Source organism: Melanaphis sacchari, unplaced genomic scaffold, assembly GCF_002803265.2.
Source record: "Melanaphis sacchari strain LSU unplaced genomic scaffold, SCAv2.0 Contig23_pilon_pilon, whole genome shotgun sequence".
Taxonomy (NCBI): domain Eukaryota; kingdom Metazoa; phylum Arthropoda; class Insecta; order Hemiptera; family Aphididae; genus Melanaphis; species Melanaphis sacchari.
This window is the reverse complement of record NW_020271114.1, coordinates 5,550,424-5,575,660: the sequence shown is the minus strand read 5'-3', so window position 1 is coordinate 5,575,660 and position 25,237 is coordinate 5,550,424. Positions and strand designations below refer to the sequence as shown.

Below are 25,237 nucleotides of genomic sequence, written 5' to 3'. Positions count from 1 at the left end.
AAATGCTGAAATCATCATCGCATTATAATAAATGATTTTCTGTTTAAACGAATTATTTTCGTAAAATAAATTCGCGACTAGTGGTAAGAAAATCGCATTTCATAACACCAAAATATTGAAAATTCAATGTTTACATTTTCGTAAGTTCTATAAATTATATAAAACAATATACGCGTGTATTAGGTAAACTATATCCGGTGATTATATATTATATATATATTAATAAAAATTAGTATGAGTATGAATGGCGGAAAAGTATGTAATGTGTAAAATCACTAAAATCGCTTCTAAATCCGGATAAATCGACTTGGACAACTTCTTATTAATACCGTGATCCCGAAACGTCAAGTAACGAGGAATCCAGAAAACCGGTAGCCCACAAAATCTTAAAAAGAAAAAATTTTAAATTTACTCATAAATAATCATGAGCCGACAAGTCTTCGGATTTATAATGCAATTAAAATAAATCGTGACTAGAGGTCTTAACAACAGAGCGCCAAAACACACCACGCGTAGAAGGATAAAAGAAATATATATATATATATTATTCATTGCTAATAAGTTTACAATAGTAAACAATTACAAGCAATTTTGTCGTCCGGAAAACGCGGTCGGATGAATTCCCATTTTATTTATTTTTTATATACGTATAAAGGCGCATAAGTTCATCGATTTCCCGGGAAAAAATAAAGCGAGTGGAAGAGGCGAATGGGTAGGAGAACTAGATTGTGTGTGTGTAAAGAGAGAGAGAGAGAAAGAGCGAAAACGAGAAGAGATTATCGTACCCGACAAACCGGAGTTTACAGATCGTTAAGCCCGAGTGATCGTAAATAAAAAATAAATAAAAGGGAGGAAAAAATGACAAAAACTAAATGTCACGGGTTATTCGCACTGATCCGCGTGGAAACCCGTTTTATGGAAACGCGAAACGAAACAGCAGTCACACGCGGTCACAAAAAAAAAGTATCGAATTAAAGATGATAATAATGATGATAATAATAATAATCGAATGTATACCTAAGCTAATTGAGAGCGATCAAAACTGCTTCTGTCATTCGACACCAAACTGGCGAGAGTTGTTTAACGGATTTAAATTGGATGTATATTATTATTTTTTATTATCATTATTATTATTTTACACGCCGTATCTAAACATTAGTGACAGTCGCCAACTTCGTTTGTAGGCTGCATCAATCATCCGGGTTGACCCTGGGACGCTTAATGGGTTATATACGAAATCCGAAAAACAACTAACAGATATCATCCGCGCGTGTAAAACTTTTGGCCATTAAAAAACGATATTTTAAACAGCCGAAATACTGTGAGTTTAAAACTTTCGTTGAATTATATATACGTAGAAACTTAAGATTGAGTTCGGAAACTTTTAAGGTGTTCCTCGCTACTCTTTACCCGCGGTGGACTCAGTAGACGGTCGAGATTTTCTTTATACGGAAGCGTCATAATCTGTCTTTTTTACATTATTATTATTATTATTATTATATAGTAATATAAGCGGCGGCTACGGGCTAAGACTTAAGACGAAAACAATAATGTAGATGCTTGTAATCTTTTATTAACGGATGAAAAACACGATAATTATAGTGCTCACAAACTATAATGCAATTCAGCCGATTTGTTATCACGACGTATTATGATTGTTATACTATTATATGATACTAAATGTATTTATTGGAGATTATAATACGAATTCTAAATAATAAATATTAATATGCTGTAATCAGGATTAGACATAAATAATAACTAATAGTGGCTATACCTTAATAAACCCATCATAAAAAAAAATAATTTCATAATAGCCTGTTAGTGTGATACTATATGTTACACAAACGGTTGTCCAAACTGTTGAACGAAATTAGAAAAAAAAATACTAATCAGTAATTTATCAACGTAATAAAGAATTTTATTATGATACACAATAAGTAAAATAAAAACGATAAAAACCCTTGTTGCTTGTTGATATCTTCACTGGTGTTATGTAAATCGCTAAGAATAAAATTATTTTTTAACACACTATCACCATAGTAGCCATTAGGTATAACATCTATACTATTTCGATAAATAATTCTATTTAGATACCAATAAATCACTGTTTTTTGCCTACCTATTATATATTATATGTATATATATATATTACATCGTGATTTTAGTAAATGTAAACATTATTTTTTTTAAATTTTTAAATATCTTTGGAAAAAATTTTTTGTTGATAATTTTAATTTTTAAGTCTTTATTGATACAACTTTTCTTACAATTTTAAATCGTTATAAATTTGTAAATTTTTATGAATTATGAATTATGATTAAAGGCAAAAATTTTAAATTAACTGCGAATTTAAACTTATAAAAATAAAATTTCGAACGAGTAGTTGATTAGTTATATAGGTACCTTATGACTGTTGTAAACATTTAAGGTTTAGATGAACAGATATAACTTGGTAGATCAACATTTTGCAGGGTACCTCTATACTACTCTAGTACTCAACACCGATAATCAAAACTTATATATCTACAATAACTAATTAATTACTTGTTACAAATTTGAATCAATAATTAAAAACAATACTCAGTAAAATATTTTACTTTGAAACTTTTTATAAAAACATTTATATCATACATCAAAGTAATACTTAAAAAATTACAACAATTATAATTAGTAAAAAATGTAATTTATTTACAAAAAAATTGTTTTAATTTTGCTTCAATTATTTTCAAATTATCAAATAAAAATATTTTTGAAAACGTTACAACTTTTAGAAAACATAAGTGTTTAGTTTTTTAAAAATCGCCTTTTATACAAATTATAATATTTTTGAGTATTTTATTGAACAGTGTAATTATAAACTTATACTATTATGTTGTTAAGTTAAACCACTGATTATAGAATTCTATAATCAATGGTTAAACAAATTATAACATTATTAAAAAAATAGATAACCGGAATTATTATTATACGATTTTGATCATTTAGCGAAAATATAATTTGATTATTTTTCTTTTACATACAATCACATCTTATTCAATGGAAGTTTTTACAAAATAATAACACGATTATTATTTTTATTGTTATTTGCCAAAACGTATCGACAGACATTAATGGAAACAAAGTATGCAGATTGTTTATGCGAAAGAGACCGAGTATATTATATTATTCAATACGTGCGTACTATTCGAAAACACTCAAGAGCCCCTCATCGTAGTGTTTTGAGCGATATAAATACGTTTTAGTTTGGAAATTTAGGGTAGTACTCGAACGGTATTTAGACAAGAAGGGTCCGAATATATACCACTATCGTACCCTGTAAAAATTACAAGTATGTACTTCTCACTCGATGACGATGATGTACGTAGGTATACATTCATATTATTATTTATTACTATTATATAATACAACGAGTTTGCGTGCGTCTATGTGTGTGCACGTGTGTTTGTGTGTTCAGATCGATATATGAAATTTAAAATTCCCATCCGATCGGATGGTACGAGAGGTAATTTGAAATTACAATAGCGCGTGTGTGTATATGTGTAAAACAAGAAATATGAACTCCAACACGAAGTCCCCACCCACTATTTGTTATTATTTGTTAATTCCTGACATGTCCACGCGACAAATTCTGTACAGTCATACGTTTATGATGACTATAACAGCCAGTGCGTTGTTTATTATTATTATTATTATTGACAGCACAATATATTATGTATACATTATACATACACAATATTTATCATGCGCGTGTGCGTGAGCCGATGGGATTTATGTACACTCCTCGCATCATGTGATGTTGTTCGGAAGTTGTTAAACAAATCACCAAGTTCATTGTCTTCACATTTCCTTTTGTCTTTGTTGTAATTTTATTTTAATTTTTTGTTACTTCTTCATTAATGCCCCGCCTTAGAGTTGAAAAAAAATCCCTCCCCATGATCATTAACTAGTATTTTTGTCAGTAGAGTAAGTAGTGTTTTTGTTATTGATACACAGTTGCATCAGTGGCGACATATTTGACTGATTTCTTGAGGGAATGTCGATGAATGAAAAACAACAAAACGCGGGAAAAAATATTCGTATAATTAAAATTTGTAACGAAATAGGTACGAGAGTATGTTCCCGAAAAAGACACAAAAATGTGAATATCAGGAGTTTTTAAAATCTTATATATAACATATAATTCCTATTATAAGTGAATCTGCTATATTGACAGTAATTGTATAGTGTGCTTTGCTCAGCGCGGTCTGATGTATCACATTATTATTATTTATTATAAATTTCGAACTGGTCAAAAAATATAACAATCTGATTATTGATCATATATTTATAATAATTATGAATTTTTATCGAGTTTCAATTCATGCATATTATACAGAGTGATTTTTAACGCAATTTTATTCTATGGAAATAAAAAGCAAATATTACAATACTTAAGATTACCATATTGGTATAAGAAATAATCAATCAACTTTAAATAAAGAAATGTAAGTGTAATAAAAAATTAATAACAATCAAATGTTGGGGGCGAAAATTGTCTTTCCACACGCATTTAATATACATTTTACATTATTTACGTAATACTCACAAGTCACAACTTATTCGTTTTTATGTTCAACTGATAATGCACGTTTATAAAAAAATCAGAATTTTAACTTTTTAAGCTCAAGTTAATTTAACGTGGTCTCATGACGATGACATTAGAAGCGGAGGCGGAGGAGGCACGTAGTGGAAGCAATTAAAATCAATATAAACGACCATTTATAATCTATTAAAAAAAAAAATTGACAGCACCAAGCCCTAATTAACGACAATGAATAACCCGTTATTATGTGTGGATAATAACGACGATTAGCGTACTAAAGCATAAAAATCGAGTTTTTTTTGTCAATTATACAGACGAATCCGGTTGGAAATTTTATCTAGAAAACTGGAATATTAATTACAAATCACTATAATAATACTTATTACACGACAATGCACAATACTACAATTATTATTCTGTTTTATAATTTAATTTTTAATTGACATTTATTCATGTACCTATACATCTGTAGTAGCATATAATACATACAACAGAAAAATTCAGTGTAAACTCTGAGTTTACAAGCGTTAATATAATATTAGCAGGCATTCGGCATTTTCTCGGATTTGACCGTTTTAATGGCGAATACCGCGATTGGGAAGAATATTATAGATTAAAATTAAAATTGAAAAAATATTTATAAAAATACGCCTATTGATCATATATATAACTACGCAATGTCATTCCAAGTATTTAAAGAATAATTATTTCCAGTATTTTATGTGTACATATTCATACATAATATTATACTACATATATACGAGCATATAGTAATAAAAAAATCCGGTTGTTAAAATGAAAAACCACACTCATATACACCGTGAAACTATAAAAACGAGAGCTTTCATTGTGGACGTTTGGAGAATTTCAATCCATTAATAAGATGATAAATCCGATTTTTTGTTTTGCAATTTACCAGTAATAAAAATAACAAAGTACTAGGCGGCAGATGGTCATAAACGAAACCCGCCGTATATAGTGCGGACACTAGTCAGCAATTTTTGCAGAGGGTCAAAATTATAACGCATTTTAGTTTTTGTTACATCATGGAAAATACCGACCGTTAGATTTCGATGTAACCACAACTCACTGTAAAAATAAATTATTGTGGATAATTATTATATAAAAAAGAGACTAGCACACGCTTAACAAAACATAATCATATCAATATGTTCTTCACAAATAACATAAAACTCAATTTAAAAATCATACTAATAGATCAAAAAAGAAAACTTTATAAAACCGCAAACATTTTTTTATACCAAATATACCAACTACCAATAGATCTAATATAATAACATATACCAATTATTTTGTATCAAACATCTGAAAATATAAATAATCATCACAACTCTAATATTGAATGATTAAAAATAATTACAATCTCAAAACTATCGTTTTGATACCATAAAAACGCTAAATAAATATTTAAACACAATTTGTTGTTTGCCCTTCACCTTATTATTACCTCGTACACTTCAAGTTTTCAATACTCTCATAATAATTATTATCATAACACAATGCTAATAGCTGTCATTACGATTGTAATGCTCACGATGTTATTGATTTGGTTAATGACGTCACACGTCACTTTAATGTAATATACATAATAATAGCATTATACTGTACGAATGTATAATATATAGTGTGTACTGGAGAACGTAACGACGATTTCTATTTCTGATTAGGTAGGGTGGAAAAACAAATTTTTAGCCACGACAAATTGCCAATCTCATTATTACGAAAGGGGGATGATCTGTTGCTGTTAAAATATATTAACGATTTATCATAAATGAAAGGAAGGGCCGACGGATATAGAGAGTTATTTGTAGTAGTGGGTGCCCGAATCACACACACTACACATATTTCGCTCAATCGATCGTGGGATATGAGATTTCGGGCGATAAATATACTCGGCGTAGAGAGGGTGGTAAAAACAATCAAATATGTACATATATAAGCATAACGTGGGGAAAGTTCAACGTTTTTTTTATGTATTGTTCAAAAAACGGGGTGGAAACAATACGTGTGACGAAGAGCTAAATGTTTTAAAGTGAATTAGGCCCTTCGTTTTATTAATTTTTATTTCGAATCTCTCTATAAAAAACGTTTATATACACACCTAATAAGCGTAAATCTAAAACGTGTAGCAATAATTATTAATTTATTATACTGAACAACCGACCATTTACCAACGAACTTTAGTACGAGAAATAATTATTGTGCATATATTTTATGACGTCCATACAATTTTTTAAATCAAAGCAATAATAACAATCAGATTTAAGTTATCGCAAGACGAAAGTTCTTGATACAATAATTAATATATATTATTTATTAATTAATAGCCGTGTCTAGTATATAAATAATATACACAATATAATATATAGCTAGTATTATCACAGTATATTAATATGATAATATATATATTTAAAACATGTTAGAAGTAATATTTTCAAACATCATTCCGAACACTGTTAATATATGTATACGTTTTTATTTCTTAATCACATAAAACAAATCGCATATTATACTATTATTGTAGCAGATTTCACTCGTTTTTCAGTTATAAATTACAATTGAAATCGTAAATAACTAATAATGCGTATTTAAAAAAGACTCACCTTCAGTTACTCCCATCATATGGTAAGGAGCAATTTCGACAGTTGAATATCAGACCTGAAACAAAATAAAAATGGTAAAATTAATTACAACCGTATTAATCACACTGTTAGGTAAATATTATACACACAATAAAATATAATTTATATTATTATGTACGGCGTGTAACAGAAAATAATTTATAATACAATTGTAATGGATGAATAATGAGTGAATCGCTTCGATTTTTAGATTTTAATGTCAGTTTTTAATAATATTATGTACGATGTAAAACTTGTTTTATGTAACCTATTATATTATTTAACGAAAAAAAACCCGCGAAATTAAATGTTTACGTAACGTTTTCAACTGTCGTTCTGCTAGACCGCGAGGGGATCATTGCCGCTTCGATTGTTGGCAACCGACCATAAAGATATTATTAGTAAGCGAATCACATTTTAGCAGATGCAACGCTAATGATCAGAGGGCTTTCTGGATCACTCTCATCGCACACACGTTTTCAACTGATTAATATATACACACATATATACATCTGCATATATATATATATATATATATATATATATATATATATATATATATATATATATATTTAGGTTTTATAGTTTCTTTACACGTTTAAGACGACGGTAGGAATAAAAACATCAATTATTATTATTAAAGAACTATATAACTGTTACTAGGATTTTTAACACATAGTATTGCTATAAAACAATTAAAATATTGTTTATACTCCCCTCTTATCAGGGCAACAATACTATTCAAAGGCCGACTTACAGTAGCTTATTAAAAAAATAGGATTATAAATTAAAATAAACATTTATTTTTATCCAATAATACGATAAAAATTGATTATTATTTTAATGACCAAAAATAACATACATTAAAAAGTATATTATTAAAATGAACTGATAGAAAATTGATTTTCATATTAATTTCCAAGTGTTCTACTATATATAATACTATAATGTGACCAAATTTTACCAACAACCGAAATCCAGAAGTATTAACGTACCTATGTATCTACCAAATTAATTAAATTAAATTATATGTATAAAAAGTAAAAACTACTCTTATATACCGGATAGCGTATAAACTACTTTCAAGCACAAACTATAAATACAAAATAAATTAACGTTTTCAAAAATATATAAATGCGATAAATGGATCATTTTTTAAATTCTCACATTATTAAATATCATAATATTGAAATAGAGCTGCATAATAAATATAAAGGATTACAAGTATAACAACGTGTTTATTACTCAATAAACAGGCCTTGCGCGTAAACTCCGTGAATATTAAATTGTTAAATTTTATATTATGAAAAACCAACACTTTTGTGAAACATTCTATTGTCAATAAGGTAGGTACATACTTTATAAAACTTCTTTAGAAAAAAAACAATATGAGAAAATATTGAATATCTATGTTAACAATTGTATTATACAGTGATAATAAAAAATAAATTGAAATGTAGGCATCTTTTTCTTCGTCGTATTTCCATATTATGATATAGATTACAAGTATAATATTTGCACAGTTATTATTACCATATTATATCTACCTACCTTAAACACTTTAATTATAATTTTGGAGTGTTTTAAAGTATGATACGCATTTATTTAAATATATACTACTGTATTGTTACGATAAATATTATGATGAGGAATGACTAATAAAGTATTAAATAGACTAATGCTTGACTAAAACTTATTAAAAATATAAACTTTAACTAGTGGTTTTGAATTTAAATAAATCTGACTTTTGATTTTAAATAATAATAACGCACTTAAAATAAATTAATCGACAATAGAAAATACAGGCACTGCGCAATGAAAATCTTAATCGACGATAATATGTAACTACGCGTATACACGATATTAATTATTATTCCGTTTGGCGTAAAATAATAATTAATATGTATTTTCGACGTGGTTAAAATACGCACAAAACACGTGTAATCGTATATATTTTTTTTATTTTATAAAATTTAAATGATAAAATATATTCCTCGTCATTTGAGTTCAGTTTTTTGTATTAATGCAATTCGATTTAAAATTATCATACGATAAAAATATTAAACAAATCTCAGGGTTTTTAGCAATGTGAAAAAGGCCAAAAAACAACATCGTCTCACATTAAATTAATTCATAATAAAGATACTTTAAACATAGTATTATAGTATTATAATATTATAAATATTAATAAAATTGATCGTCGTTATCGTGGACCAAAAGTTCACCGTTAACGGTACATTTGTCATAATATACAATCAAGGTGCGGAGGAAATGGATTTTTCAATCACAGATGCCGAACATAATATTAATATTAGTTATTACCATTATCATATTGTATTTATTATTACAATACGAATGTGTGGTACGTCCGACACCTGTTTGCAGCATTCGTTAAGTGCGCAATAATATTATACTATAATATTGTACACCAACTTTATATTATGCGGTTTTTACCCCTATAAGTTAAAATGAACACACACGACCAGAACTATAATATTATGGTCGTCGCCCGACAGAGGTTGTTAATTTTAAATCCGACGTCGCAATGGATCACGACGACGGTGCGCCATCACGCATGCAACGTGTACACAACACACGCTGCATTTTATCATCGCCGCGAGACTTTGCCAACATACTAGTGTGAGAGCAATATTATTCGCGTTGATACACACGCGTATTGTATAATATATAAAATATAAAAAGAATATTTGCGTTTAGTCATCTGCGACGAACGAAGGCATTTTACATTGTTTTTTTTTCTACTTCGTAAAAACATTACTCGAACATACTACAGCGCTCTAAGTCGAAGCGCCAATAATTTATATAACATTTTTCGAAAAAAAAAAAAATAACACATTATTATAAAAACAATTATATTAAATGTGGGAGGTTAATAATACGTATGTAATAAGGGACTAAAATATTGTAAATCGACACAGTATAATTGATATACCATGTTTGACAAAAGCCAACAACAGTACTCTAAAATAGCGAATACACAACCTCCGATCTACATCATTAAGTATAAACAGCAATAAGTAAAAAAAAACCTATACTTCATACGACGTTCACAGTATGACATGCAACTTATTTATAACACACTTGTAGTCTTAACACTCTTAACACAGTACACACAATAATTGGTTAAATCTAGACGAAAAACCAGTTTTTATATATTTACAGTTAATATATAAGAAAAGAAGAAAATGTTCATCTGCGGTTAGCGTTTTGAACATCTTATATCATTTTTTTTTTTTTATATATTAGCTTCCAAAATCTAAATTAATACTGCTCAACAATTATAACAATATATATAAATATATACAAGTAAAAAATGAACGGTCGTTAGAAATAATATAGCATACAAAAAATACATCAGAAAATTTAATCATAATAAGATAAAATTAAGAATCCAGCAAATTCGAAAAATATTAATACATTAATAACAGGTCTAGAAGAAGAATTTAAAACAACTTGTGAGTCTATTGATATTATATTACGTTATAAACAGTATAGGACTATAAAAAAATAATTGTTAAAATAATATTTAAAATTAAGTTTTCAAAATGTATAATAATCTTAGATTTTGAGTCTACGAATATTACTCTGTCAAGTAAGAGAACTCGTTGAGACCGACAAAAATTGGTTCTTCTATGCATTCTGCTGCGATACCTAGCCATAAAATAAAACCGGTCTCAATAGCAGGGTGTCACATAGGGATGTACAGGATCTCACTTGACAGAGTTAAGATAAATAAACACTGTATACAGAAGTCAGTACAGCCAACTATCGAGATACACACCGAATAGGTTCAGTATGAAATAATATAATTTTAGAATATTATTATACGTTAGTGAGGTATTATTTTTTTTCTGCCAATAAAACGAGTAAGATAGTGCAATTATAAAAACGATTCAATATCATATAAGTAGGTAGGTTAGGTATTTAAAAGATAAAAACGCGTATAAACAATATACAAATGCAACTATTTTAGAGTGCATACATCCGGCTGTCAAAGAATAATGATATAATATTCATAGCTCTAAATAAAATTATTATAAATGCCTATAGCAGAAAAATATGAATCCTATAGCCCCTAGTTAAATAGTACAAATTAATTGGTTTGAAAAAAATAAAAACCTACTGAACGAAAAATAACGAGGTTTTTATTGTTCTATTCAGAAGCACCACTCGGTACATTTAAATGCGCGTAAAATCCAAGTAAAATACCATGTATTGAGTAATAATTGGGTTATCGGGGTCATTGGGAGTTACTTGAAAAGGGGAATAGCATACCCATATATAGTGTGCGCGTACACACTTCGATACACAATTCACATAATATTAAAAACATTGTTGAGGTTTATCTGCGAGTATTTTGTGACCTTTTTAACAACGACAGACTTGAGTATTTTCCTTATCTTTCTGCCAGGCACTCTTCTCTTACTTATTGCGTTAAAAATACCCATCAAGTAGCTTTTATTTAGTTTTCTTGTCAAACGATTTTTAAATTAAATAAGGTAAATAAATAGAAAAAACAAACAATGTTCCGTATAAAGGAACTATTTTCAACAATATAATATTTTCTTTCACCACTCCAAACTAAACGTATAATAATACTATAAACCAGAGCTTATTCAACAATATAACATTATCATCTTGTCATAATTCATGATTATTTAAATTCTTTATTCCTAACCATTCTCCAAAAGTTAAAAATGTCCGTTTAATATTACCACTAAGTTAAGATGACTAAATCAGAAAAACTTGTTCAATAACGAAAACTTAAATAACACGCACTGGATCACACAATATTAAGCATGTTTCGATTGACGCGATTAAATTACCTACAAGTGGAAAAGATCGACTGCTAAAAGATTTTAAAACCTATGTATTAAGTATTTATATATTTAGATATTTATAAAGGTGAGCTTGAAGAATATACAATTTTGAACTAAATAAAAATAATTATATTTACGGTAAACACTAAGCATAAACAATCACTAAACATTTAAAAAATCAATAGTGAAAGGCTTAAAAATAGCAAATTATGGTCATGACTCATGATTTAGTAGTTCGTGATTGGTCCGTTAAATTTTAGTAAATCATTAAATTAATTTTTTTTTACAATTAGATACAGATAATATTTAATAAATATATATTATTGTTGATACGATGCCCAAATTAAATTAATAAAAAGGTATAATAACCAATAATAGGCGGTTATCGAAAAAAAAATTTTTTTTTTTCTTAAACACGATAACCAAATTCTGACTGAATATTACTGTTATTAGGCTTCGACTGAACACGATATCGTAATAGTTATGAATTATGATTAAGTAATAACACATATTGAACAAACACACGTTTAATTATTATCTAAATCTTAGGTACGAGCTTATAGTGCTGATAATAGATATAATAGTGTTCCACAGTTTGGAATCTTAAACTTAGCAGTATATAAACGAATAAAACTGAAGTGAAAATAATAGATAAATAGAGGTAAATATCTATTTACAATAATAATAACAGCTATTTTTGCACACCACACACACCAGTATTACGTATATTGACCGAACTTTGTAAAACTAAATTTATCAACACGCATCGTTAGTCAAGAACACTTGGTTCGTGTTTACATAGTATTCTAAGAAATTCACGATATTAAATTTTCATTTTATATTTGCTTATTATTAGTCATTACTAATAATACTATAATATTATAATCGAATCGATAAATACAATTTTTTTACCAAATTAATTTGTTGTCGCCTTATAATAATAGTTATTTAATTATAGAATAATTAAATATATTATTTTATGTGTGTAATTGGATTGGAAATACTAGATCGTAAAAACTACATATTATACCCAACTAAATAAATATATATCAATGGAGTGCCAACTTTATATTGGATGTTCTAGGTATTATGTTAATTGGACTGAATGTCAGTAATAAATTAAGTTATGTAAAATAAAAACGAACAGACTTAAGATACATTAGTGCACGCGTTTAAATGTTAAAAAGTAAGAAAAGGATATCTTCCGTCTGTCAATATAAGTACAATATATTCAATATATTCAGGGATGAGTGTACCCAAGATGCATACATCTTATTGATACATATTTGTATTTGTATTTTACATTTTTTCAAATTTGTTAATTGTACTAAAATATTTTTTGGAGATTACAAATATAGAAAAATAATACAATACAGAAAATTTGCTTTATCAAAATAACTTTAATATTAAAGATAGATTTACCAATTATCAAGTTTAAAGATAAAAATACACGACCTAGGACGTATACTCGGATGTATAGGACATTTCATAAACTTTTATTGATATTACCTTTTTAAAATGAGTTATAACTAAGTATAATAATACAAATTTAAAATGTTCATAACTCACATTAAAATTATAATACCTTATAATATTAATAAAATTTGGGATGGCCAAGATTATATTTTTACTTTAAAGTCTGAGAATATATAAAATTTTACTAACATTAAATTAATTTTTATGAATGAAATATACAATGTTATTTTACGTTAGTAAGACAAAGACAATACATGTTTGTGTATCTATATATCTTCTTAACTGAAAAAAATAACTATACGAAAAACAACACTCTCGATCAGGTCTACGGTGGACTAACGTGACTATAACCATTGAGTATATTATATACTATATATACTATATATACTCAATGCTATAACCCACGTAGTATACCATCGTCGGACGTTTCGATGCAATTGCAAATATACATGGGTCTTTAATTAAAATAATATTATAATAATAATAGCAAAAAACCTGATGACGCCGACATACACCTTCGTCAGTCGTTTTAGCAAGGCGCGTTCTGATCGGACCTACGGTCACAAACCATACACATGGAAACACCGTAAGGTTTTAGTTTCATTATTATACAATGTTATATTATTTTGTATATAGACACGTTTAAGAGTACAAACGAATTTTCGTAAATTATTGTGACGTAACCATATTATATTTACACCTAAGTGTGTGCGCAGAATATATTATTTTACACATAATATTATAATATATTACCAGTTAGGAATTATGTTTATTTGCACGTTTAAACATTAAATATATTATGCGAAACATGAAATAATAAACCTAACCGAAAGTTTTAAAAAAGGTATAACCAGCAGCCGTCGAACACTGCACGATTCGGTTGAAAACACGTTACCGGGAACGCGTAATAATTGATTTGCGATTTTGATGTGTAGACTCAACAAGATGATTAAAGTTATCAAAAATTATTCTTGACAAAACGATTTATCTAAAACTCTGGATATATAATCAATAGTGAGAAGGGGACGAATAGATAAAACAATAAGATAATAATTTAGTGATATAATTTCAAATTGAATTTTTCTTTATATTTTTCAATTATTGTTCACCACAATAAAAAATTTAAAAGATCAAGTTTAAATGATGACTAAGATTTTTATCAAATAAACTCAAAAAATTTAGAAAAATTACAATTTTTCCATAAAAAAAATATTTAAATTGGTTGATTGTCTGTTTAACAAAAAAAAACATGAGTTACATTTTTTAGAACTCTAAAGTTAAAATATATTACTATCATACGAAGTTTCATAAAATATGTTACAGGAATATTGTCTTTTTTAAACCTAAAATTTCTAAACACTATAAAAGATTTATATTGTACTGATTTTTGACATTTACCTACTATATAATATAAATATTTCGTTTAAATTTAATGTCAAAAACTGATTTCTTCTACATTTTTACAAAGTAATAACAATATTATGTAATTAATTTATACAAAGCTTTTTTTTAATTTTATAATCACAAGTCATAACGTGCTAGTGGCGATAAAATACATAATCTAAAAAAATATTACAATAATACGTTACGAGGAAAATAATAAAAATAAAAATAAAAATAGTAACAAAAAATTGCAATTGAAACCCTCAACATTTTATAATATGCAGTCAAAAATATATTTTATAATAAGTACGTGTTTATCTAACTGTTACTCATTGTGATAAATATTAGCTAGTAGATATACCTATAGATATAGTTTCTTTAATTGTAGAAATACATGACAAAATTCACTTTAAACCACAACGGTTTGATTCAAAGTTCACTTAACTCAAGATTTTCTAAATAATTATCAAGATGATAAAAACACACCCTTAATAAACCATCTCAAAATTCTAATACGTATAATAGCCATGTGAAATTAATGTTCAATCTTTGAAATACATTAAAATAAGACAATTACTCATGTAAACATAAAATTAAATACACATCAAGTACTTAAAAATGCACAAATACAATAAACTCAAAGTTACTTCCTGTTAAACTCATTATACAATATATTTCACAAGATATATTATACTGAATTTGTGAGTAAATGTTGTATATAAGTTTCGATACATTTTGACAATTATAAAAAGAAAATTATTAATATAATTAAAGTAAAATAATACGATACGGTACACCTTTATTATAATCATAATATTATTAAAAGGCTTATGTTCAGAGACAATTAATTTATTGATCCACCTAAGGACCGGAGATAATACGAATATTTTAACTTTATTTTGTAGCTAAAACTGCGAATTTTAAAATATTTTGAAAAGTTGAAAGAAAATATAATTAGAAATAAATCCAATAATCAAATAAATATTTTTTTTATTCATTCATCATATTTTAAGACTGTAAGCAAGTTAAAATATTAATTCAATTATCAAGAAAAGTTCAACATTAAAACTTTCATAATTAAAACTTCATCGCTGTATAATAATAATTCGATAAATAGTCAAATATTTAAGACAACTTACCTGCAGTATATATTTCTAAATAAACTTTACTTTGGAAATCGTCAACTTCATTATGCTATAGTGCACAGCAGTAATTTGTGAGGTAATTATTATTTATTAGTCATACAATATAACAATATGCTATAAGAGCAAAAATAAAAAAACCAATAGATAGTCAGAATTAGAATAATCTAATAAATATTAATTAAAGACGTTAAGGCAGCGAAAAAAAAATTAATTTTTCCCGAATTAATAATTTAAATATTATACTTTGAATTTACCTAAATTTGTTGAATAGTTAAAATGCATAAATAAATAAATAGGTAGATAGATTTTAGTTGCTGAACTAGAAATCAGTTACCCCAATACTCGGTGTGACTGTCAGATATTTTTCAACAAAATCGAAATTAACAAACTGGCAAAATGAATCAACTTTACTTAATTTAACCTTTTTACACGCGTGTAGCACACGACTAATGACTATGCCTGTCAAAACAGTAGTTTAGTATACAATTGGATTTATTAGTCATTAGCTAAATTTTTGTTCACAATAAAACCGTTTTGGAGTGAGTACTAGTGCCATAATCATAAAAAGTACATTTTCTAAAAATAATAATAATTATTATTTGAAAAATAAAATGAAATGCCTTGAGTAAAATAATCAATCAAAAGAAATGTTCAATTCATTGTTTATTAATTATAGTTTACTTTTTACAAATCATTTTCAATAAATTAAAACAAATTATTATAATTATTGCTGTTTATTTATTTTTAACAAAAGTATTGATTATTGTCTTTGAGTATAAAAACTTCTTGGGAAAGTTTATGATAAAAGAATAAAGATACTGACGTACTACTGCTAAGTCAATATATTATTATAGTTTAGGTTATGAATATTTACTGAAACGTAAATAAAAGTTAAAACATTTATTGTATAATAATAATAAATTGGAGGCAATATAAATATATCAAAAATAGTATACTAAATTGTTAAAATTTTCAAATAGTTTTTCTGCTTGATTATTTTATATTTAATTTAACAGCATTTTAAAATTAACATTGCAATGAGAAGCCAGCAAAAACTATGATTAGAAGTAAATAGAATAAGGCAATACATTATTCAATAGTATAATTTAAAACCGAATTTAAAAAGTTATTCTTAAGAAATGATAGATTCCTTAACAATAGATCCAAATAACCAAACTTAGATGACAATATATTTAAAGTTTAATAATTTGTTTGCAAACTCTATATATAGAAATGTCATAACATCAATTAACAATATTAATACTGGATCGTAAACAATTCAATTACTTGATAATTAGACATAAAATAATATAATAATGTCTTTATTTATATTATCCAAGTGTAAAAAAATTTATCAAAAGTTAATAAAAAAAATAAACATTAACAGCGAACGGTTGTCGTGACAAAAAGCAACTATTACCAACGCACAATAATTACTGAATATATTATTTTAATATACAATATATATTTTATGGAATGTGTACCTTTAATTATGAATAAATACCAACAATCTAGCGTACCTATTCGACGATGGTTGACCAAAAATTGTTGGTAGTCTTTTTATTTTTTTTGCAACGTGCAATAGAGAAACCGGAATAAAATTCTAACGCAACGAAATTTACCGTAGATTTAAACCATTTATTGAACTGTTTAACGAGTAATTACAATATCAAAATTTTATGTACGTACTACGTAATACCACTGTACGTTTGACACATAGTCAATAATCGACAGGAAGGAAATTATAAAAATTCAACGATACCCGATGCTATTGAAGCTACTTTCAAACATCCCTCGCGACTATCTACAATAGTATAAACACAACCGAAAGAATTTTTTCAGGCACGTAAACGCCATCACCAATCATTCAAGATCATGCTTTTTCCGGGTAAACGCTCGAGGTCCGATGACCGAACATTATAGGAGACGGTTATAACAAAAGCGAATCGTTTTTCGTCCCTCTATTCGCCCTTTGAAAAAATAAATATATAAATAAAAATTATTTGTCGGCAATAGACGGACACATCAAAGGTCTACGTAGACCCATTGCAAGACGAACAAACGCAAATGCCGTATCTTACGGCTATATAGCAACAGCAACAATAATAATAATAATAATAATAATAATATCTATAATAAATAATAAACCATTGACGACGATGCAAATGCACACGAAAAACCTATTTAACGTGTTGGCGCGCGATGACCGTTATTTTATGAAATCACGGAACGCTCTAGCTCTTACCTGGACGACGGCAATGCGTGTCCTTTGCGGGTGTTTTCGTCACGTGAAAACTAGAATTCTTTCTTCTTTTTTAAGACTCTTCCGACGGGCCGCCACAGCCGGATACGTTCAACAACGGTTTATCACACGGACGGCGAAATATTGTTTGTCGGGACGGACGACGAGACGGCGAAAAAAATCGCAAGCGGCAAACACGCAAAAACGCGTACTACACACACACACTTGTCGGCGAGACGGAAGAGGCAGCGGCGGCGGCGGTGACTACGGAAAAGGCGGGCACGGCGATGATGATAAGACGGCGGCGAACGGACGGAGACTGCCGCGCGACTGTTCGCGACTCGCGAGACGGCGGCGGCGGTTACGGAGGCGGCGACGGGTGCCTGCGGCGACGGCAAAATTATTATTATTGTTATTACGACACGCGCCGCGATGAATACTGTAATAGTGTAATATAGCACACGTCTTCCGAGCGACCGTTATGAAAAATACGAAAATCAAATACCAACAGCGCACGCACTTCTTCAGTCGTATTAAAGGAGAAGTATTCACTGTACTCAGTCAAAACACTCAAAACTAATAATTTCCGGCACGGTCGTCGGTCCGTTTCAGCGCAATCCCTAACTGCTTTAACTCGGGGTGAAGCCTACCGCCGGTAAACTGGAATCACCGTTAGCGTTGCGTCGTGAACCTGGGGTTCAAAACGGGCGGCGTTTCCAAATAAAAAAACGACAAGACGAATCCCAAAAGGCGGCAAATTTAAAAAAAAAAAAAAAACACTTACCCCGTACCGGTGTGATGGTGGTCTTTGTGGTTGTCGTCTCGTGTATTAAATTATAATATTATATTATAATTGTAAATAAATAATTATTATACGATTATAATAATAAATACGTCGTTAAATCGCATAAAAAAAAAAAAAAAAAACCGTACGTGAGTGCGATCGTATGACGTGCGTGCGTGCGTGAGTTGGTGCGTGCGTGCGTGTGTCGTTGGCCCCGACCTGGTGTGTGCGGACGTCCAATTTTTACGCACAGTATTCAACTAGTAAACACAAAGCCGCGCTCTGTTTGTGGAATGCCAAGAATGGCGAAAAGAATCCGGACAACGTACCGGAGCGGCGCGCGCATCGCGTGACGCATCAAGCCCGTGGTGGGATGGCGGCGGCGGGAGTGCGGGTCCAACGGTCACCGCAGCTTATAGTGTTATATACTCCCACCGCACGCCGACGACACTGTGTGCCTGCCCCTGGAATCGGCCAGTGCGGACAGCCGACCCGCCGGTATTTCGGCGGCCGACTGCTGGCAACACTGTGGCGTTCCCACCGTCGTGCCGCCGCCGTTGTCTTATCCCGCCACAAACGCCGACGCTGCCGCCAAACGCCAAAACATCCGTGTATAATACCTGTTATTGGTGCACATCTCGTCGTCATCCGAATGCACATTTTCAATTAGTCTGTTGGACGGCGATATATTTCTCCCAGTTATTTTCACGACGAATATTTTTCATTCATACCGTGTAAACCTCTAATAATCGTTGGTCAATGACGGCGGTTCGACGGTTACGGAACACGGGAACTCGGAAGCATATTTTGCTCCGTATCTGCGATAGCTCTCTCATAAAAAGTTTATTCATCGAAATATACCCGTAAACAACAGAATTATAAATTATAATAATTAATAGACGCGTGTTGTTTTTGTTATACACTTCTACGGATTGCAATCATCAATAAAACAATAATTACAAGGAGTAAACGTATAGGCAATTTCATATGCACACGGTAACTTAATGAACGGATTGGTCTTAAATCTTAATAATCAGCATTATAAAAATCTATATTGTATGCCTACAATATTGTGTTCGCAATTCACATTTACGAGATGATTATTTACATTATTCTGTTTACACTTTTATTACGCACATTAAATAATGCAAATTTAACGTCAAATGTACATAATATTATCATTTAATTGAATAAATCAAATACGCTAAAATAATACATTATTTAAACCTAATATTGTATACAAATCACGTGAAGCGTTTAAATCGTAACTAAAAACGGTTAGATTTTGTTAATTTTCCACCGATAACTCTATATTAGAATAAAAATGTAAACGTCGATTATGCTTTGGGATTTTGTCACATTTTTATTTGTACTATTTCTTAATTACTCGACGCTAAATTACATTCAATTTGATACGTGTAATTCACAATCTATGCTAGTCCGCGATGGTTATTAAAGTAACTTGTTCATTTATGTGTGAAGACCGTCAAGGTCTATTTTAAATACAAATAATTTTAGATTCTGAGCAGAATTACTATAAATATATTGAAAGATTTTTATTTTTTTTTAGTAAAAAAAGTACTCAAACAAAGATTTTTGGTAACATTTTGACTTTAGTCTGTACTATGGAGTATGGAGAATCAAATGCCATTTTCAGTACTTTTTAAAATAATTGGATTATGGAAAAAGAAAAATAACCTAACCTTATGGTTATCAAAAAAATGAGATCGCTTATACTCAAAATCTCGGTTCTCATAAACAAAATCATTGAATTAAAAATTTAACACGTCTATTATATTAGTGTCTCCCATCAGAAGGAAATTCCTTTATTGGGATAATTATAATTACATTGACCAATCAATGACAACTACTTTATATATATATAGCACTATGGTTACCTATTTGCTCACTTTTTTTAAAGTTGCTGTGTTTCCACTAATTTTAATAAATACTTGTATAATATTTAGTGTATACTTATAAAAATTATAATTAGGGCTTGAAAGTTGTAGGAATTGCATATTGTTCTGTATGCTTTCAATTTATAGCAGACTAAGTTAGGAAACTGATCTGTACTATGGAAAGTTAAAAAATTGAAAATTGCAAATGCATATTTTGTCAATTTTAGCTAAAAAAAAGTACATATTATTTCATTAATTGGATACGCATATTATGCGTATTTCATATTTTTCTAAAAAAATTAATTTTTTTCTTTCTTAACCTGTATACTTCAATAAATATTGAAAATAAAACTCAAAATTTTCAACGAAAGTATTTTCCGTGATTTCAAAAATAGGTACTGAAAAAATATTTTTATTTATATTTTTAGCTCAATAATATGTCAAAATATCAACTATTTAAAATTTTTTTTCACTTATTCACAATTTTTATGTATATTATTATTTTATTAATTTATTAGTTTTTGGAAATCAGAACAATTTTTTTGTATATTTTACATCATTTTAATACTTATTTTGTAATTTTTTCGTGCATATTTTGTCTTTTTTAGCTCCTACAACTTCTAAGCCTTATTTATATTAAAGTTTCACGGTGATTAAGTAAAATAATATTATCACAATTTTATTATAAAACAATTTACACTATTGTATTACATCATTTATCGCTGCAACAGCTTTTCTGGTATATACGTCGCTATTTTATTTTTTTAATACCTTGCATGAGTCTAGAGCAAACGCCTATATTTATTATAATATATACGTGTTGTAGCGTCCGGGATATAGAATTCCAAGAACAATAGTCATCCATACAAATTGTATATCTCAAAGCGCATTTTCGTAAACAATTTCCTAATCCAAATTACGTGCACTAAATAGTAAAAAATAAATAAATAACGGCCTTAACTCTACTGCCTCAACAACGAGTTCAGTGCCAGGAACGATGCACGTCACACCTCGCACAACATAATAATATAGACATATTGCCATATTGGTGTAAATTATTCCCAATATAAATAATACAATTATATTAAAATAATAACAAAATACTGCAAATGCAGTAGTGACGGTATATATAGTGAGTAATAAATTCATATTTGACAGTTATTTTCGTGATATACATAATCCGAAAGGAATACGCAGTAAAATATTTAAGATTGTCGCAAACGTTATTGTTGTGCATTAAACATAAGTATATAAACAGAGTGTATAGCGTTTTGTCGTGGCGTACAAATATTTGTACGAATAACGCGTGAAATTCGCCATGGTTAGTGGAAATGTCGTTCTCTCTCCCCACAATCGTATATAGTATAAATCTGTGTAAAATACACGGTGCGAAAGATAAAAACACGGCTGAATTATTAAAATATATAACATAAGTAATATTCTCGCAGTAGTATGTTACGCGTGACGCATCGATCGACTTTGGGCAAATGAATATTTTATTAATAACTATCATTCTAGTATTTGATGCGAAAGAATGACTTTCCATTGGTATAGAGAACTGAATAAATTTTAAACTCGTGAGTTGGGGCAGAACAAAATATTATAGGAACCTATAGCATCCATACCACAAAATAAAGATTATCATGTTCTGTAAATAATATTTGTTTTAGAGCAAAAGTCAACATTATTGTATTTTAATAATTTTTTTTGTATTTTTAACATTTATCAAACACTCAATATATACCTATTTTAAATTATAGGTAATTGCTTCAAAAATCTTCTTTTGCTTTCCATTTAGTAGGATAAACGTGCAAACAATGATGTTACTTACTTTTGTCTTGTTTTCCAAGCTTCTCCTCACTACATGGATATAAAAAAAAAAAATTAAATTTAGTATGGAATTTATATGAATTTAATTTTAAAGGAATTCGCAAGATAATGTGGGGGTGTTGTAAATATGCTTCCCCGGTTTCTACTCTTAAAAAAAACAATTTTTTGAAAATTTTAGTTCATCGAATTTGTAATTTTACTACAATGAGTGAAAATCAATCGGTGGTCACCTGCGTCATCACAGCCGGGGAGATTTGGCGTGTTGATGATGGCTTAGGGCCAAAGTCTTAAGTCGACATAATAATCATATTTTTTTCTGCCTCCTGGACAGTCTATATTGTACTACACCTCAACCCTGCATCAACCCGATACCTATACCTATCTATGATAAATTGTGCTACTTTATACACATACATTATATGTGTATACATTTTAAGTAGCCTTCCCCACGATGACATCTATATTAATACTTAACATATGCATAGCTGTCGAACACATATGATTTCTTTATTTCTTACAAAAGCGTTTCTGATTAGAGTTGGCTGTTGTCCAAAAATAAGGTACACATATATGATGGTTATTTGTATATTGTACTATATGCGACGACAGAAAGCTGAGTAATGTTATGAAGTGTTCACCCACCGGGCACTGTAAATTGGTGTATAATATCAAAAATAATATTATACAATATTATATGGAAAAAGCCCCAACAATGTATTCATATTATATTAATTATATTTTAACCACATTAATACGCAGTTTCCTGTTTCTTGCTACTGAATATTGGACAACTCATCATTTACTTGAAGACGATGCTAAAATAAATGAAAAAAAATATCAAATGCCATGATAACGCGATATAATTACAGGATAATTTAAAATTTAAATAGCCTTTACCAATGGTTGAATGATGTTAAATGAGATGTTGTTTAATATCGATAAGTATGCTATTACATTATTCTCTTAAAAAAAAAGTCATATTATTCTTTAATTATACATTAAATAATTTAAGTAAAGAATATTATTAACAACTTAGTTGTTAAGGTTTTTTCTATATAAAATCTCACCAAAATTTCACTTGCTTGTCATAAGACTCGGTACGAAATTTCATGCAAACTTTTTTTTATTAAATGAGTTCTTGTAAGAAACTTTATTTATTATAATTTTCAACGATTAATTCAATTATATATTGTATCCACTACATGCTTGTTTTAATAGCACATGACAAATATTATTTTTTTATGTATATATAAATTATAGCTATATTTTTTATACAAATATTATATATTTAATAATTATTTACAATTAATTTAATATTATTTTGCAACACAAACTGTTTTCTTGAGTTTTATTTTTAATAATAAGATTTTGGATACTTATAAGTTATAACTATAATTTTTATTTCAATTTATTTATTTTATCTCGTTTTTCTTTTAACTTAATTTTAATAGTGTGTATTAAATAATATTTTATATTTTTGTATTTATATTTATAAATTATATTTTAATATAATTGTATCTTCATGTACTTAATTTAGTTACTACACATAGAACTGTATTAACCTAGAAACAAATTATTTATTGGAATTTTTTTCCATGAATAAAAATTATTATTATTGTTTATTCAATATAATCCGCCCCCAAGATAATATTAATTTATAGCTATATAATAGCAAATTCAAACAAGTTATTTCGATCTGACAAAGTATAAATAATATACAGGTAATCATAATATCATGTATTGCTTAGGAAATTATTATTATTATTGCCGGTCAAGTAGTTAATAGAGAACATCAACATGATGGAATTATCGCGCTAATATATAAACTATATAGTTATACTGGACACTGGTACACTCTCTCAACAGTGCGTGGTATGGTGTACTTGCTGTAGCACTAAACTGGGGAGTTTTTTGAGTGCGCCCTGAAATGATGTTTTTTTAATGTCCCAAGTGCGTCCAAAATAAGGTATCACCTGAGTGCATCTCCAAAAAAAAGGTCATATTTTTGATATAGCCCTAGTGCGTCTCAGTTTATTTAGTATTACTCAGGATGTCCCACGACGAGGTGAACTGGCTTACACCCCAAAAATATTTTTTTGATTCTTATTTATAATTATTTATTTTATTTTAGTTTACATTCTTGAATTAGGGTATGTGTTAGGGCAAGGTTATTATTTTTAAAAGTTTTTTTTTTATTTAACACAAATTTTATTTATTTTCATAAATCATTACAAAAGTTGAAATGCAATTTTCCCATCGTTTCCGGTATTCCACAACCATAGCTTTAAGAATAAAGTATTATAGTTTTAAATATTTGAACCAACATATTCGATCATTGTCAAATCACTCAAATCTGTATTTTGAAAGGTTATTTAATAATTTTATTTTAAATAAGATCTATAGTTGTGGAC

The 25,237-nt window shown here is 28.5% G+C and overlaps 1 protein-coding gene across 5 annotated transcripts in view; it reads right to left on the bottom strand.

The window, feature by feature from the left end:
- The window catches only part of LOC112594561 (transcriptional enhancer factor TEF-1), a 77,518-nt gene extending 58,113 nt beyond the window's left edge, over positions 1-19,405 (bottom strand). For 2 of the 5 annotated variants that reach the window (XM_025339395.1, XM_025339398.1), the window contains exons 1-2: positions 19,099-19,405; positions 7,210-7,264 (exon numbers count right to left, since the gene is read on the bottom strand). Coding sequence is in view for 2 of the 5 variants with exons in the window: in XM_025339398.1 (XP_025195183.1) it covers positions 7,210-7,228 (19 nt within the window). In the remaining 3 variants the exon portion in view is untranslated. Of the gene's footprint in view, positions 1-7,209; positions 7,265-18,317; positions 19,069-19,098 lie in introns of those variants that run through there. The other 3 variants (XM_025339399.1, XM_025339397.1, XM_025339396.1) reach the window with 3 other exon arrangements.
- Between the last annotated feature and the right edge of the window lie 5,832 nt (positions 19,406-25,237).